An 18,829-nucleotide genomic window follows, 5' to 3' on the forward strand; every position below is an offset into this window, starting at 1 on the left:
AGTTGTCAGAGAGATGCCGTATATGTGCCAGAACGGCTCGACAATGTTATATTACCATACAAATAAGTTTATAATGTGCAAATAAATACATTCTACTGGGCATCTCCAAGTAGCCAGTGCCAGCTTTGTTCGGCATCTTAGTGCATCTTCAATGCATACACGTCACTTTCACGTGGTGAGCTTTTGAAGTTTTGTGACGTCGCATGACAGTGAGGTGAAGTAGGTGCAGCCCGAAAACATCTTGACCAATCGCAGAAGCCTGATGACAAGAAAGGCGTAAAATCAGAAAGAAATGTCTTTTGTTCGTTCAGTCTAACCATGCAGAATCAGTATGTACACATATGGGGAGTATTCATGGTTTTTGCAACGTCGTGTGACAGACAGGCGAAGTGTGGGTAGCCCAAAAATTTTTTGACCAATCGTGGAGGACTTATTGCAGAAACAGAATAGAAACAGTTGGAATAGCTTTACATTAGAGCACCTTAGGTCTTATCAAAGTAGTCCGCGCTGCTACCTAAGCACAGCTGCCACAGTTTCTGGAGGTCACGGAAGAAAGCAGAAAAAGTGTGTCTCGGATGCTTTTCAGTACATCATTGGTCACCGCAGTTTGAACTGTTGCCATATCTTTATGAATGACACTTTCCTTTCAGTGTCAATTTCACTCAGTGAAACAACAAGTAATCACACAGCGATAGATTGGGTGAATGTGGGGGATGTGTTATGTTAGAGCATGCATGTGGTGTCTGGCCAGGTATATCTAGACTGATACAGTAGTTTGGGACCTCATGTTGTGCAACAAGAACCACTGTTCGGGTGATGACTAATCAGGGTCCCAATACAGCTTGCTAGGGCATCAAGTAAAGCTTTTCCAAGGTACCACACTTCCGAAAATTTGGAGTATGTCTCTCTGCTGTAGCTAGAGAGACATACTTTCCTTACGTCTGTTTGTTCCCTGTGAGTAGTCAGATCACTAACTTAATAAAACAAGCATTTGACAAGAACAACATTGAAGCTAAGAAAAAGTGAAATTCATCTGCAGTAGTCTATCATGCACAAAAGAACTTCAAGGGCCCCTCAGCAGGTTTGGCCATTTGAAACAGACAAGCACAATGTATACAATACGTGCTGACAATCATGTCTGCAAAGTACATTATAATGCTGTGCGTCTCTGACAGCAGCTGAAATTTCAAACCAAACACCATGCACACTTCTTTGCACCATGCATATGAATTACATCAACTGCCATGCACATGTACATGCCATGCACATGAACTACATTAATTATGTAGACGCACAAGTGCGCCTACATAATTCGCATTGCTGAAACGTCACATGACATTTCAAGGTTACAGCAGTTATTTGTTATATCTGTTGCTTCCCTACATCATTTAAAGTTTAGGGAAATAATAAAACCTGCAAATTGAATGTCTTCAAGTCTTTGTTTTACTCTGCTGTAGCTAGAGAGACATACTTTCCTTACGTCTGTTTGTTCCCACACTGCGCAGTCGTGTGCAAAGAAAATGACACCATCTCTAAACATGTGTGCACTGAGGGATCTATTTCACTGTAGTGCAGAATCAGACAGACAACAATGCAGATGTTCTCGTGCAAAGCATGCAAAATCGTGCACAGTGCGAAACAAGACAAATGCAACAGCTCGTGCACGATACCATCACTGGAAGTGCGCTGTGAAGCAAGAACAGTCTTGGCAGCAGTGGCAGTGTTCGTGCACTAGCTCATGCATTCCTTTCTGCTTGTACAGGCTATCTTGTTCCAAATCCCACTAGATTGTGGGAAAGTATACATTGGGCAAACTAGACGTTGTCTAGATGACAGGTTACGGGAGCACAAATACACGTGCCAGCTTCTGACAGCACCTAGCAACTTGGCCGCACATTGCAAACAATGCAAATGCTCCCCGCTGCTCGAAAGCGCCACAGTCATTGGAACATCAAAAACAAAAACGGAGCGAGAAATATGGGAGGCGCTTGCGATAGCTAAAGAAAAAGAGATGTGCGTAAGCACTCCGTCCATCGCGCTTATCAAAGCTGAGGTCGAGTTTGCCAGGGCGAACGATGTGCAGGGTGCATGTGAACGATGTATGCCTGACCGAAACCAGGATCACATGTCGTCACCTTGTCATATGTTTTTATATGTACCCCCCCCCCCCCCCCCCCCGCACCATATCTCCTTGTATATAAGCGCGTTCTTTAACAGTATTAAACAGTTGGTAGTTTACGCTACGTCCGTCCACGTCCTGTCCTGCCTTAATATCGTGTTTGTAAAACTGAGCGCAATATAACCATGAATGTTCACCAACTAGCCCCCTTCATTGCTTTACTAAATTCAGTTTTTAGTTGAGCGCTGTTAGATATGCCCACCTGTGCTGAGCTCGATAAGAGAATTGATAACTGGAGCCAAGACTTCTTAATGAATCGGATTGTATGACTGATCACATTGTTGACAAGATTATCGTTAATCTGAAGACATCTGGGGTTGACGTGCTGAAGCTAAAGAAGCACATGGACAGCCTTGAGTCGAGTCTAAAGTTTCTGAATGACCTGGTTGACAAGCTGCACAGTGAAAAGGCCTCACTTGTGGCAGAAAACAAAGCCCTGAAAACGGAAAACTGTTCACTTCCACGCAGGGTCTCTGAGCTCGAGCAGTACTCTCGCCTGAACATCGAAATCAGGGGTATCCCCTATACTCAGGGCGAGGACTGTGTTGCAGTTTTGGAGACAGTGGGTAGGAAAATTGGATGTACCACGACTTCCTCTGATGTCGATGTTCTTCATCGAATCTCTACTAAAGATAAGGGTAGGAAAAACTTAATTGCTAGATTATGTTCTCGAACGAAAAAGAATGATCAGCAAGGCACGAAAGGCAAGGCTCTGCCTGAATTACATCGGCAAATATAACAACTTTCGTATATTTGTTAATGACCACTTGACACCACATAAGGCACTTTTTTCCAAAGCACTGGTGCTGAAAAAAGCCAACAACTGGAAGCACTTGTGCACGGATAATTGTCAGATTAAGGCTAGAAAGACAAATGAGAGCTGTGTTTGTCGTATCGCTGATGAGTCTGACCTTTCTGTTTTCAACTAACTGCCTCTATACTGACTCTTAAAAGTCATTACCCTCCACCATGGATTCTTACCTGTCAACATCTGCACTGAATAAATTCATGTTGCGCGACTACCATTCAATTATTCACTTCAATGCTAGAAGTCTCCGCAAGCATTTTGATGATTTCGAGCACCTGTTTTTGACACTTAACAACACCTTTTCAATAATATGTGTGTCTGAAACCTGGCTTAGTAATGATGACAAGGACCTATTCTGCTTTAACTCATACATTTTTGAATATTCTCACAGGGAGACGAGTAATCATGGCATTTCAGCTATATTTTCTCATCTAACATTCCATATAAACGACGGCCTGACTTCAAGTTGAATATTACTAACTGTGAATTTGTGTTTGTTGAATTTGATTCCCCCGTCTCCAGTATAAGCAACAAGAACTTAGTGTTTGGCTGCATTTATCGCTCACCTTCTTCTTTAGTTACCGACTTCTGTAGTGCGCTTGATCAAACCAAGGAAAAAATATCGTGCGCTAATTGTAACGCAATAATCATGGGCGATATCAACCTTAACCTCATAGATACCAATTCATCTAATTCTTCTAGTTATTCAAGCACCTTCCATAGTTTTGGATATGAATATTTAATTTCTCTCCCTGCTCGTCCTAACATTGCCGATGGCACCTTAATTTTAATTGATTCCACATTATCGAACTTAACAGATCCACCTGATGCTGGTATTGTTACCACCGATATTACCGATCACTATCCTATCATTCTACGCCTGCGCAATCCCTCAGCCTCATCTAACACGTCAGTCTACAGAGTTGTACTTGACAAAGAGATGTTCCTTGCTAGTGTAACTAAAACTGACTGGTCGGAAGTTGTATCATCTAATGAACCTCAAAAAGCTTTTTCGCAGCTTTTAACGACACTTTCATCGCATTTCAACTCCCACTCTCATAAAATAAAACGCAGAAAAACAGTACCATCGCCAAAAAATCCATGGCTTACAGACAGCCTTCTGAAAGCAATGCAGTCTCGTGAAAATTTGTATAAAAAAACCAAAGAAGCAACTTCTCAATGCTAAACTACTTGCCCGTTACAAAATATTTTCTAACTCACTTTCTACACAGCTGAGAAGTGCGAAGAGGAATTATAACAAACAAAAAATTATGGAATGTGGTAATAACACTAGGAAAGAGTGGGCAATAGTTACCACCTTTTTAAACCGGAACTGTACGAACATAATTTTGAGAATCATTCACAATGACATGGTATACATTAATCCACTTGATTTTGCAAATGCCGTCTTCTCTGATGCTTTCTTCAATAACACTTCTGATTCCGCTTCATGCTGTAACATGTCCTTTAAACGCTTACCTCATTCATTTTTTATTTTTCCAACAACACCTGATGAAGTAATCTTTGTATTAAGAACCCTTAGAGCCACTAGTGCTGGCCTAGATAATATTAACGCTTACCACATTAAAATGATCGCGCAACATATCGCTAACGTCCTCTCAGCTATCATTGACCTGATTTTTAAAACCAATGTTTTCCCACATGAACACAAACACGGTCGAGTCATTCCCATTTTCAAAAAAGGTGATCGCACGCTTACCCAGAATTATAGACCCATTTGCATTTTTCCATTTTTTAATAAAGTTATTGAAAAACTTATAGGAAGACGTCTCACAAAATATTTAGATAAATTTAGTATTCTTTCCCCTTATCAGCTTGGCTTTCGTTCTGGCTTTTGAACTAATCTAGCACTTATATATCTTACTGATTATCTCAAAAAGGCGATTGATGAAGGTAAATTTGCAGCCTCGATATTCGTTGACCTATCCAAGGCCCTTCAATACAACTAATCACAATTATTTGTGCTAAACTTGAAGCCATTGGAATAACTTGTCCGCCTCTACTTCTAATACGCAATTACTTACAAGATAGAAAAACAAGTTGTTAACATTTCTGGGTACTACTCTAAAGAAGCTACTACTAACATTGGTGTATCACAGAGGTCCATATTAGGTCCTCTACTTTCCACAATATTAATGATCTGCCTAGTTGCCTCTCCTCATCGAAGTGTATTCTTTACACTGATGATACTACTAAATTTAGTCCTAACAATTGTATATCAACGCTAACATGTAAGCTAATAGAAGATTTCATGAAAATTTCCACATGGTGCGAACTTAACAAGCTGGAGATTAACCATAATAAGACCAATTTTGTAGTCTTTGCCTCACATCAGCAATCGCCTGAGCTCCTTCAGTCTATTTCCATCAACAATCACTTAATCACTGCAGTTGATCATTACACCTATTTAGGTGTGCAATTTGATCGCCATCTTAGATTTCACCTTCACATAGCTAATGTGAAAAAGAAAATTGCATACGGAATACATGTTTTAACCAAAGGACTACCATATTTCTCATTTTCTACTCTCAGGTCGCTTTATTATGCATTTGTTCATTCTCATATCAACTATAACATTGAATCATGGGGAAACACTTATAACAGTCACCTAACTTCGTTGCAAGTCATTCAGAATCGAGCTATCCGACTAATAACATTTTCACCTTGAAACATTAACGCAAATCAGCTGTTACATGCACATAATATTTTGAATGTGACTGATCTTCTTAAATATAACCTGGCCATATTTATTTTTAGAGCATTAAACAATGATATCACCAGTTAGATAACTGTTGGACCATTAGGGTTACAGAAAGGGTACCAAGAGAAGGAAAACACTATCGAGGACAACAAAAGACTAGGTGGAGCGATGAAATTAGGAAATTCACGGGCGCAAGTTGGAATCGCATAGCGCAGGACAGGGGTAATTGGAGATGGCAGGGAAAGGCCTTCGTCCTCCAGTGGACATAAAACAGGCTGATCATGATGATGATGAAACAATTATATTCTAGTAACCATCATACCAAAGACATCCCTTACTAATATAAATAGAACTAGATTTGTAGGAAATATGAACTTCATTTTACCCTTCGTTCGCACCAGCTATGGTAAGCAGTCATTACACTTTTCAGCTTTATCTCTGCGGAACACATTACCATTCCCTTTAAAATTATTTAAAGCTCACAGATTTCGTACAGAACTTAAGCATTTTCTTTTAGCTTCCTCCGATTTTACCATTTGAATGCAAGATGTGTTGCATTTTTAACTTTCACTTTGTTTCTCTACTTGTCTCTCGCATTTTTTTTACTTGTGTTTCTCTTAAGTTACTTTCGCAGTTTCACCTTTTGTTGACTAATCCGAAGCCTTGTTATTGTTTAATACATTCATGTGCTGCTTTTCTGTTCATTTATGCATTGTCTCTTAAAATGTTTATTATAGTAAATTTTACATGTTGCCATTGTTTGCATTCTTAATTCTAGTCATCATGCACAGGAGGTCCCATTTCAGTTTCTAACTACAGGATCTCTTTCTGTATATACTTATTATGCAATTATCCCCATTTTTGTCATGAATAAAACTGATTCTGATTCTGAACGCAAGAGAAAAAATAAAGAACGCAGGGCTCGTGACATGATGCGATCCTCTGGCTCCATTATGACAGAATGCAGGGAATGAATTTCGCCTGCAGATGCTAGACGGGGCAAGTGGAGAGAGAGTCTATGTTGGTAGTGAAGCTCGCCGCCTGAAATCATGGGTCTGTGAAACTTCAAATATTTTGCTCACTGCTATTATTGAACTGATTTGAAAATTTTGTATGGTTGAATGCTCCCTAAAGGCACGTAACTTTCAGTGTACAACCAAAATTTGCTATTGGGTGCTGCGCCACACTGCGTACCTACATCGAGGCCAACTGGTGCTCCACACCCCTTCATTCTTCTGAAGTGGTTTCCCTTGCAGGGTGTCTACCAAGTTGGCATTTCCAATTTCCCTGAGTTTTCCAGGTTTTCCCTGAGTGCCTTTGCAAAAATCCCTGAGTGATGCAGAACTATGTTTCATGTCAAGACGGGCTGAAACCATATCGCCCGATGCTGTCACTCTCTAGTAAGCATATGAAAAAAACTAAAGAAAACGACTTATTGCAATTTGAATACTGAGGAGTAGCGTTTATGCTATTCAAAAAAAAGAAAAAAAAGAAGAGAAGGGAGGGGTTAGTAAAATGCACAGCAAATAAAATGTCTTTGAAAAAAAAAATGCTAATCGAGTCGAACATTCTCAAATACAAATAAAAAGGAGATGCATACGGAAGGAAATATTTTCGAATATGAGCTATTTCTATCAACTGATAGCAAGCACAGTGGTATGAGGCCCGAACTTTGTCACAATTTAGATTCTCTCTCAACAGTTTGTAAGCCAACCTCAACTGTCCTGACATACTCTCAGCCCGTAACGACGCCTCAGTATTAAGTTTCACTGCTTTAAAGAGTTTATTTTGGTTTGGATGAGGAACATTTGCATCTCAGCATCAGCCAACACTTTGTTTTTTCAGCTCAAAACAGCGGCAGCATGCTTCCTTTCCCGTTCATTCCCCAATGCATAGGTCCTTTCTGTTCTTGTCTGCCTTCCGCCACTCGTTCACCCCACGGACCATTTGAAGCATCTTTTTGGTCAGTTGCACAGTCCATGTCCGATTTTTCAAACTCCCTAGGGGCTGCGAAAACGTCCGAAAAATCGGCCGGTTGGAAAAAAGAAATGCATGTCATTTACTGCCTTTAAGGGCTCAATCCGCCACAGGCACTTTCTAAAACGCTCTGCAGGCCTGTCAGTACACGTATTAGGCATATTGGTGCTCGTACTGTGACAGGAAATACCGGGTGCACACGTGTATAATTAAGGAATACATACTGTGTCCCGTGGAAATAGCTACTTCCCACACTTGTCATGCTTCACTGCAATACTTTTGCGTATGCTTCACCAAGTGACATGTCTGTACAAAGGCGAAGCTGACTTTCAGGAACCAGCATTATGCAATGCTACGTGCTTTCCAAGCTTTTAAGCCCATCGCGAGGACCACAAAGGCGGACTCAGTGCCACTGCTGACAGCACCTAATTCTTTCAATAAAAAATGTGGCACCCAACCGTAAGCGAACGTCGAAGTAGCTAGGCCTAGCGTTGCCGCAGTGATGGCTACGGCTGCCAGCAGATCTGCGTGTGACAGTGCCAGTTCGAGGGACCGAGGTAATCAAAATGGCAGCGGTGGTGGCTTTGATTAATGCCGTTTTAGACCTGCGGTCACGGCAGAACGTCCAGAAAATTGGACGGCGAAGACTTCTTGCATTAGAAATTTCAGACGTTCCAATAGATAGACTCTAAGGGGTACGTGGTGGTGCCGCGAAGCCGTCTAAATTATCAGGAATCCAGAAAGGCGGTCATTGACTGTACACTGGCAACTCCTCCAGTCGATGACATGACGTCAAAGACGATTCATTACGATACCTGTCTGTTACTCGAGCCAGCATTACTGCAACTTTCGACCGTTTCAATAACATTACAGATAATTTTCCCTGATAGAGGCACAAATCGCCCGAGTTTTCCCCGAGTTTTTCCAGGCTACTCAATATCGCTGAGAATTCCCGGTTGGTAGACACCCTAGCTTCGTGACAACCTGCAAAGTTCCATGAAACTGCCGAACCCTTTCCGTGAGTCGAATTGAAAAGTCCGGGGGCACAGAGACACACGATGAATCCACTGGCAGTCTTCAGAGTTCCACAGAACTGCTGACTCCTTGCCATGGAGATCGGTTTTATGCAGCTTGAACTACTCCTTCAACAAAAAACTTCTCCTTAGACTTCTTTGACAAAAGAGGAAAGCAACACGGTTGATGTCAGCACAGGTCCTGCCAGCGATGGGATGCCCAAAAAGATTTAAGGCAGAGCCGGCCCATTGTTAAGAGAGTCGCTACCAGCTGCCCCGTCGGTCTGGTGTGCTCTTGATACCGCTACCTGTATGCTATAACATGCTATATGTACAAACTCTATAACTCTTTTTGTCTCCCATTCGTGAGCTCCAAGGGTTCGTCTCTCGTCTTCAACCCCGAATCGCAACAATGGATGGCAGCTATGGGATTGGCGAACCGGTATCAACAGCAGATGGCAAGCTGCGAGATACGAGGCCCAGAGACACCTGCTACACTGCTCAATGGCAGCTACGAGACCGAGCGGCGTCAACCACTTTGGCTGGGTGAGTGCCTGTTTGCTTTCATGTCTTCAGACCTCTCTAGCACAGGCAGATGTTAGGAGTTTTGTTGTTATTTTTTGGTACACTATGAATTAAAAATTTACGTTCTTTAAAGTGGATCTTATTTTGAAGTAAGGTTAATTTAGTGAGTCAGCAAAACGAGAGACAAGACTGCATGCAATGGAGGAATTCCAAGTTTAGGAGCTCATTCAAATTTGCGAGGAGTTGGGCATTTCCGCCGGCTCCGAAAAAGCAAGGAAATCGATTCTCGATGTGATGCAGGCAGAGGACGCGAAGCTGGAGGCAAAGGAACATGAGAGACACGAGCTAGCAGGACAGGAGCACGAAAGTACTCAGCAAAAGGCACGGCGAGAAAGCGGTCGAGACATTCAAGGATGAATATGGCGCAAAGCGTGATACCATCTCCAAAATTTCAAGGCAGGCGAGAGTATGGTTACTTTTCTTGCAGAGTTCAAAAAAGTCTGTGAAGAAGGTGTCAATTGAGACCTCTGGTCCGAGCGGTTGATCTTGTTGCTCCCTTGCAATCTCGCCTGCATTTTGGAACACCTGCTTGACGAGAAAAATTGCAACTACGATGAGGCAAAGATAGCTTTGTTGAGGCATTTTGATGCTGTAAGTCAGGCCAACTGCGAAGGCCGAGATGATAGCGACAAAGCCGAGCCTGTCGAGGAGACCGCAGAGCGAGCCGGCCAGCTCAAATGGCATCGGATGCAGTTATGTTCTGTCAGACGTGCAGACATCTAGCGACGGCCATGAGCATAGCTTGGTTTCGTGGCCCAAACTGGTATCGTTGCGATGAGATGGCAGTGTACCTGGGAGTACAAGTGCCGAGACCACAAGCTTTGCCAGCCGCGCCAAGGGCAAACGACGAAGGCGCAAGCAGAGAAAGTCGGACTTGGGCGGCGATACGAGCCGGGTCTAACCGTCCAAGCGCACCAACCATGACGTTAAGAAAAGCCGAGTGAGCTAAATCCAAAGCTTAGGCTGTTGGCAAAATCTAGAATAGGCATGACGTGTGTCGGGAAAGAATGAATTTCACAGAAATTCCGACGCCGCAAATGCCACCTATTCTCAGAGGTGTGAAGACATTGTAGGCAGAAGTACAGAACATGGCGCAGGTTCGTGAATGCTGTGAATGCACTGCTCTCTCAGTATTCAGCGACCACGGGTACAAAGTCGATGTGCTTCAGGCAACTCATTTTGTTCTTGTCACTCGACTGGACAGTGCGCAAACTCACAAACGGTCGACTCACTCGAGCGCGTCTGAAATTGTTGAGATATGAAGAGCGCATTGTTTTAGGCTGTTAGTCTTTTGTGTTCGCAATAAACAGAAATTCTGTTTATTTGTTGTTCATTTTCTACAAAAACCTGGCTGCTGAATGTTTGAGTGAAGATAGCGACAGTGTTTCCACTTGTATTTACGCATATGTAGGCTAGGAAGGGCCTAAATGCTTAATTTTGATTGTGACTTGATTAATGTATCTATGCTTTGATTGTAAGTGCCAATGTAGAATTTAGGTTCACCTTTGTTTTTATGTCATTCGCGTGAGTTTCAGTATTTGTTTCTTGCTTTAGTATGATCGCTTCTGGGCTTTAAAAGTGTGGTGAGTGCATTTAGACAGCACTAGGCGAAGGATGATTTCAATTGGCAGCTACAGTTGTCGGATGTCATTTTATGCTCAAGTGCACAGATTAGCAGCGCTCAGCCTTTGCGTCATGGCTTTCGGGGGCAAAATTAACTAATCTTTGGCAACCTTGGTCTTTATCAGCCTGCCCGCATTACAGTCGAGAATTGCTTATGAGGCAATTCTGATTTCATCAACTCTGTCATGCGTTGAGAATTAAGGAAAGGTACATATCTCGAATTTTTCTCTCTAATACGTGTCTTGTGTTCGGAATTTTTTTTTTTTTTTTTTTCGTTTAGCGTAGACAGATTTCAAAAAGTGCTTTGTTTATTGATTTTGGTCTGGCAGTTTGAAGCGCATTCGGAGGGTGCTTGCTTTGGCCGGAGAGGTCTGGTGCTGTTGATTCTCAGTCGTTCCAGTGGACCTTCTCAGGGCTGAGTAGCAGGGAAGACCACCGGCGGAAAAACAGAAAAGCCTATTGCTCCAATCAATCAACGATGTCACTCAACTAGAGCATCCAATCTTCCGAGCTGCGTAGGATAGTTAAACTTCTGGATGCATTGTCAGGTGGCGGGGGTGCTCTTGTGCCACACTGCGTGCCTACATCGAGGCGACGAGCGATCCCCTCCCCCCCCACCCCCCCTCGTTCTTCGGAAGTGGCTGCCCTTGGCAAAAACCTACAAAGTTCCAGGAAACTCCCGAACCCTTTCCATGGGTCGAACTGAGGAGTCCAGGGGCACAGAGCCCCACGATGAATCCATTGGCAGCCTTCAGATTTCCAAAGAACTGCTGACCCCTTGCCGTGGAGACCGGCTTTAAGTAGCTTGAACTTCTCCTTCGACGAAAAACTTCTCCTTGAAATCCTCCTTCGACGAAAGAGGAAAGTGATGCTGTTGATGTCAGCGCCAGTCCTGCCTCGTTCCTGCCAACGATGGGATGCCCAAAGGGATTTAAAGGAGAGCCGGCCCATTGTTAAGAGAAAGTCGCAACCAGCCGCCCCGTCATTCTGGTGCGCTTTTGGCACCGTTACCTGTGTGCTATTACCTGCTATATGTACATACTGTATAAAGCTTTTCGTCTCCTATTCATCTACTCCAAGAGTCCATCTCTTGTCTTTGACCCCGAATCATAACAGGGGCCTGGTGAGGAATCCTTTCAGACATAGTAATACATTGAGCAATGCAAGAATTAAAAATAGTTATAATGCCGCCACTGTTAGAAAAGTACAGATATTTTGCAATTGACTACCATGCCTTGTCATATTGACAATTCAGCAAATCAAAGAAGCACATCTTTTACCAGTGCACTCTTCAGAGAACCCCAATGTACTCACTCCAACGCCTGCAGGAAGGCTCTCGTAGTCAGTTTCCTCCGTCAATCTTGAAACCAATGGAATCAGGTAAGCAAGTGTCTTGCCCGAGTGTGGTGGTGCCACAGCTACAACATCTCTACCGGACATCACTGCAGGCCAGACCACTGACTGAATGCATGATGGAGCACGAAACCCCTTAGAACACAACCGCTATAGAGAAAGAAAAATAAATAAAAAAGTCAGAGAAAATAGTTTTCATTGAGAATAGGATAACAAATAAACACAGTCACACTATCTATAACTAAATTAAATGGCACTTTGTAACAGTACATATCAAAGAATCTGTAATGATGATGCCTGTAAAACAAGCACCTCTGTGGTGGCTGATGCTTTCTCTTACAAGGTAAAATTTTATTAATTCAGCCGCAATTACCTCAAAAATCTAATATTCAGTATTCGGAAGCTGGCAGGGTATTGAACCAGAACTAAACTGAAAAAGAAAATGTGTAAACCAGAACTTTTTTTTTTTTATCCACAGCGAAACTGAAATGAAAAAATAGTTTTCTGTTCGATTGGCCACCTTCTTTAGAGCTTTTCATAAATGCATTGCCTGCGCTTGTGGCTGAACCATGCTACATTATTTGTAATGCACATGAGCATGTCATCACGTTAAATGTGGCACCACCATTAATGCGGTTTGCAATGTGTCACTTGAGGGGCGGGGGAGGCAGGCATGTTAATGATACTCTCACAAGCCAGTGAAATCAGTGACTGTGAAATAGTTCTCCGGTGGTGGCAGACCAATATATACTTGCCGAAATGAATGCCCTCTTAGCTCGGCGATGCTTCTGATCACACTGTTAAGCAAAATGAAGTAGGTGTAATAGGAGTGATTTAATGCTTCCGAAGTGTGCCTACACAATGTGATTTCTTGTGTTACTAATGGCGACCTGAAGAACATCATGGATTTTTTTTTCCATGCAGCTCAGGAACACCATTGAGCTTCCGTACAAAATAATTTAAACAAATTTTTGCTGTTTTTATGTAATTATTTTTTAGGTTATGCAAATGAACATAAGCCAGTCTAAACTGATCTGAAACATCTTTTCACTCCAGATTTGAACCGGAAGTGAACCATTTTTGCTGAACTGGAATGAAAACAAGAGCAAAAAACCTTTTAATTTGACATTCTGTCAGCTCATACCTGAAAACACAAACTATATTCTGTCACATGCAACACACATTATTTTGGAGACAACTGGGCACACTATGTTTCAGCCAGACAAGGTAGTGATGAAGATCAGGAACGCATATGTGATTGCAAAGCCATGAAACAAGAGCGAAGCTAGCAATTGAGCAAAAACAAAGTGGCATAGTACGCAACGCTACAATCACAATTACAAAAGAAAGTGTTGCAACAGAGTATTTTTTTTTACTACACTAGCTGTTATGGGTTCTTTCAGCTATCAGTGCGCGCACAAAATCATGTCTGTAGATGCTATCATCCTGCTTAAAAAGTTTTGACAGCCCCCTCCACCCCCTTTTCCACCGCACAACCTCCCGCTGTTTTCTCTGGTACTGCCACTGATCATAGCCGCAAATCCCTGCAAAAAGGCATTAAGAGAAATCATTGCAAAGGCAAGCAGAGGCAGAACAACAGCTACCACTGTTAACAGAGATTCTGCTACTATGGCCCTTAGTATTTAACAGTCTATGCACTCTTTAGTAGGTGTACAATGCAAATTAAAGTTGCCCAGGAATATTAAATATTAGGGGTGTGGAAATTCCAAATAGTACATTCTAAATTAAAATATCGAAGTATATCAACAAGCTGTATATCGAATAGCAGAAAATGTATCCCAAGAAAGTTTTGCTTTACAGTTTTTCTCCAAAACACAGAAGGGCTTTCCCATATTTACAGCAGATGGATTACGGTAAGGCTAATCTGCGTCACAGACGAAAGTGCGGATTGCACATCACTTGACTCAATCATCGTTCCTCCGTGCACAGGTCGACCACGGTCAGCACGAGAGGAAAAGGGCAGGCACTTTTTCATTCTTAGGTTAGGTGTGATTTGCCACCTTGCAAAGGTTTTGACATCGGAAGGGCCACGGCAAATTCGTGTGATGCCAATAGTACTTTTGTATTTGGGCTGTTCTGGACCTGTAAAAGCTCTTGAAATTCCCTAGTCTCCCACCTTTCTAGGGAGTAATGTAGTACAACTCTACCGATTAACAGTTATCTAGGCTTGAGCACTTGCTATCAAACTCTATGATGTAACGGCGAGCTGGGATGGGAATTCTATGGCGGGGTTGCCAACCATCTTTCGCCTCTTTTCTGGCCTACCAAGCCTCTTAACAATAAGAGGTTTTTTTTGTTATTTATATAGATAATTTACTAGTGCAGCTGAAATAATTTTTCTGTTTAATGTCCCCTTAAGGAAGGACATTTTTGTAGGTTTGATATTCCACATATTCCTTTTTTGTTTTATTCACCATAATCAGTGATGTGAGCATATAATGTTCTTCATTCCTCAACTGATACGTGCTCGTAGGTCAAGGCATAAAGGGCTAGGCCCCTTGATCGTCCACGATTAACTTTTTTTACCACAAGCTTGGGAGACACAGTTGACAAAAAGCATGAACCGCAGTCTAGTACCCAATCACCATGCATGTGGTAATAATGCACTATGCTAAATTCAATAACCTCACATCCTCTTGAAAAGCAAAAAACAAGTATAAGGTGCAAAAAAAATAAAGTTGCAACCAAGAGGAATAAGTACGGTGGACAATGATAATCTTTTTATCTACAAAGCACCATTGTGCATCAGCCCTTGATGCATAAAACTGCGTTGATCATGCCGTTGCAAAGCCAGCATGGCCACCCAATTCATCGTAGCCTCACACATGCCTCACAAATGGTGCATATAAACAGGAATCAATTCAAATCTGTCAGCTGTCACAACAGCAGTCTCTCTGGCTGTAACACCCTAAATGAATGCCACCAATGAATGCAGCAGCACCACAGTTTGTACTGTATTGCGTGGTAGCTTCCCAACTTCCACACCACCGAAACTATACACAGTGGTGCAGCGGTGGCACAATTTAGGTCAAAAAAGACCCTCTTGGAGCAGTATGGAGCAACAAATTCCAGTGGGCACAGATTAGTGCAGCATTCCCCCCACTGCCACTCCAGTCTGCCTCTTACCATAAAACATTCCTTACAGCCTAGGCACTGCAGGGCGCTTAGCAGATTCAATTTTTTCTGTGCAGCACACACTCAAAGGTGTAGCTGCACAGTTAAGTTTTTTTCACTTGTTCATAAGCAACAAGCCCCAGCTCAACAGCATGGTTTAGCTTATACCATTTTGCCTAGAGATGTGCAGTGTGCTCCATCATATTGCATGATAGATTTTTTCCCATTTCTCACGGTATGCCCACAAGGAAGTAGAGAGGAGCTCAGCTTCAATGACATGCCTTCAGTGTTCCCTTATAGAGCGACAGTCCACTAACAAAGCAGGACACTCTTGGACGCATCACACACCCTTTTTCATGTCTCACACATGATGGAATTTGACACTGGCACCTTGTTCATCATGACGCAAGAGTCTCAATCCTTTTCCTACCTCACACGACTGCTGGTAGCCTTGTGGACAGCAGCATGGCTCAGTGGCCCTCCTTGGAGTATTCACTAGAAGACTACAGCCACCACACAGTTGCACATAAATTACACTGAACTTTCCAAGGAGCAAACCAGTTCTATTGATCTTGATGCCTGAAACTTGTCGGCACCATGCTGGTGAGCTGGGGCAAACAAACCAAAAAGCTAATTATCACCGTAAAGTTGAGCTACTGAATGCCATGACAGCCAGAGGCAGGCTGCACAAAACAAACCACCCACAATATGATGGCTGAACAAAACCAATGGGCTGCTAAGCTTTTACCGATTTCACAGACCCATCAAATGGTGTCTGGTCAAGGTGAGTCATGGGCCTAGGTAGTCTAATGCCATGGCAGAGAGCCCGAACTTTGGAAATTGCAGGCTGAGATGACAATCTGCAAGAATCCTAGAGAGGAACAGGAGGAGAAGGATTATATAACTTAGATATATATATATAAAGATAGTAAAACTAAAATAGCCTCTAACACATGAAAGAAATAAGGCTGCTATAAACTGAAAACACTAGCACTTTTACGAATTCAGAGTGGGACTGCATTCTCAACACAGTAACTAAAATGGTTACGTTGAGTGCATTTCTACATTGAGAAACTAAAATTCAATATAACCATAAAAAACAACCTTAACCCTTTCAGGGTCACTGACGTAAATATACGGTGCCGCCAATAAGTCCGAAATGGTCGATGCCGTATATTTACGGCGCCGTTGGTACCTTTAAAACGCGCTCCAATTTCTAACTTTTTTTCTTCTGGCATGTGCTGCCACTATGTGGGAATTCAGGCAATTTTTTTCTCGCGCCTCCCTCTCTCGGTTTTCGTTGCATAGTTTGTTTTAGAGTTAGTTTGCTCCGACACATCTATGTATTACCACTCCCACATTGGCGCGCGCAGCCGGGCGGCAGTTTGGGTATTATTCTGCGGCCAGTTTCAGCTTCTTGCGCTTGCAAAACTTATGGCTATCTCATTACTAATCACTCAAAGGGCGACCGCCTGTTTCTCGCTCATTTAGTGCTCACAGTGATGTCGAAGAAAGGATGCCGCCATACATGCGTTTCCTTTCCTTTTCTTTTTTTTTGGGGGGGGACTCGCGAAAACTAATTGCCTCTGGTTGGCGATAAGATGAAGATTAGCGGAAGTTGTCACACGTTTTGCTTTTTTGACGGGTACACAACCACAGTTTTCTTGAGTGCGGTCACCTACGCAGTTCGATTATGCTATGGACGTAAATATTGGTGTAAGAGTAGGAACATTTGTGAAGGTAATTTTTTTTCAAAATAGGTCCCTCAAAAAAATTGGAATCTGCAATAAAAAAATTGAACCTGGGTGGTCGCATATGGCAAAAAATATCTACCTTGAAAGGGTTAATCATACTGTGGGAACAAGATCAAAAGTAGTGCAACATTATTAAAAGAGCCTAGAAGTTGTATGAAGATAACTTGTGATAAGTGCAAAAGCAAGATTTTTTTTTAGTGTAGTCAGCATTTAGGTAAGACAACTACAACATATCAACCAAGCTCACTAGCAACACGAAAGAATAATATTTAAATTAGGGCCACATTTGTGCCACAATTATCGAGACAAATGTGTTTGCATTAAGACTTAAACCTGAACAAGTTTGTTATTCTCAGTGGTGGGGAAAGAAAAACAGACAAACAAGGTCAAATAAGATGAGCAAGGAAGGCATCAAAGTGGTACTGACACAATGCCCACATTCTGTCGCTTCTCATTTTTTCTATTATAGTGATACGACCTTTACTTCAGCATTTTCTCTTTTGACTTCCAATTCAAATGTGTGAACTTACATAATCGGTGTTGAAGTATACAGCCCCCTTGAACCGTCCAGAGGGATCCATATCTGATGGCAGTTCAGGAATGCTTTTGAAATCGGGGCTCCTGTTGCATAGGCAAAAGAAAAAAAAAAAAGAATGAAAGCGCACAAATAAACAACTGAAAAAGCCTATCGAATCTTTGAAAGCAAACAACGATTTGCTTTAAAAATTTATGGAACTTGCTTAAGTAATTGACATCAATGCTTCTAAATCCCCAAATTCTGCTTACAAACACTACTTTAAGAGGTAAAGCTGCCTAGACAAAAAAGTATGGCTGCAATTGGGGCTTTAAGGAGATCGAGAAGTAGGTGAGCTGACACGCTTGTGCTTGTCATGTTGTTCTCTAGTTTGTGTATATGTCTGGCTGCACTGTTTTCAACAACCATGTGTTTCAAAATTCATACCCGTGATTGTACAAGACGTACGAATGACCTTAGGTACTAGCGCTCTAGTTATAAATACCATCTGCATACTTCCGTATGTCCAAATTTAACTGAGTGCCATCGCAACACACACCTCCCGAGCTTCACAAGAATCCCCATTCTTTGTCCTACATTAGCATAGGCCTTAACGCACAGCTCATTCAAAAAAGAAACCCAATGCTATCCAGAACAAAATGTGCATTTTTATTCAAGGACATGGTGGCAATACTGATAAAGCCTTTCTAGGGTGTCTACCAAGTTGACATTTCCAAATTCCCTGAGTTTTCCAGGTTTTCCCTGAGCACCTTTGCGAAATTCCCTGAATGAGCCAGAACTTTGTTTCATGTCAAGACAGGCTGACACCATGTTGCCCGATGCTGTCCCTCTCTAGTAAGCATGTTGAAAAAAAAAAAAAGAAAGACTTAATCCAGTTTGAATAGTAAGGAGTAATATCTATTTTATTTAAAAAGAAGACAGAAGGAAGATGATAGTAAAATGTACAGCAAAAAAAGAAGTGGTAAAACACATTCCAAATTGAGTTGAACATTTTGAATACGAATAAAAAGGGGATGCATACAGAAGTAAATATTTTTGAATGTGAGCTATTACTAGCAACTGATAGCAAGCTCATCGGTATGAGGCCTGAACTTTGCCACAACTAAGATTCTCTCTTAGCAGCTGATAAATCAACCTCAACTGTA

At 42.1% G+C, this 18,829-nt stretch overlaps 1 protein-coding gene across 4 annotated transcripts in view; it reads right to left on the reverse strand.

The window, feature by feature from the left end:
* The window catches only part of LOC126543311 (putative ATP-dependent RNA helicase TDRD12), a 236,418-nt gene that overhangs the window by 136,032 nt on the left and 81,557 nt on the right, over nucleotides 1–18,829 (reverse strand). For all 4 annotated transcript variants that reach the window (XM_055061914.2, XM_055061916.2, XM_055061915.2 and 1 more), the window contains exons 12-14: nucleotides 17,680–17,770; nucleotides 16,144–16,266; nucleotides 12,222–12,410 (exon numbers count right to left, since the gene is read on the reverse strand). In XM_055061914.2, the coding sequence (XP_054917889.1) occupies nucleotides 12,222–12,410; nucleotides 16,144–16,266; nucleotides 17,680–17,770 (403 nt within the window). The remainder of the gene's footprint in view (nucleotides 1–12,221; nucleotides 12,411–16,143; nucleotides 16,267–17,679; nucleotides 17,771–18,829) is intronic.

This window comes from Dermacentor andersoni, chromosome 1, assembly GCF_023375885.2.
Source record: "Dermacentor andersoni chromosome 1, qqDerAnde1_hic_scaffold, whole genome shotgun sequence".
NCBI lineage: Eukaryota > Metazoa > Arthropoda > Arachnida > Ixodida > Ixodidae > Dermacentor > Dermacentor andersoni.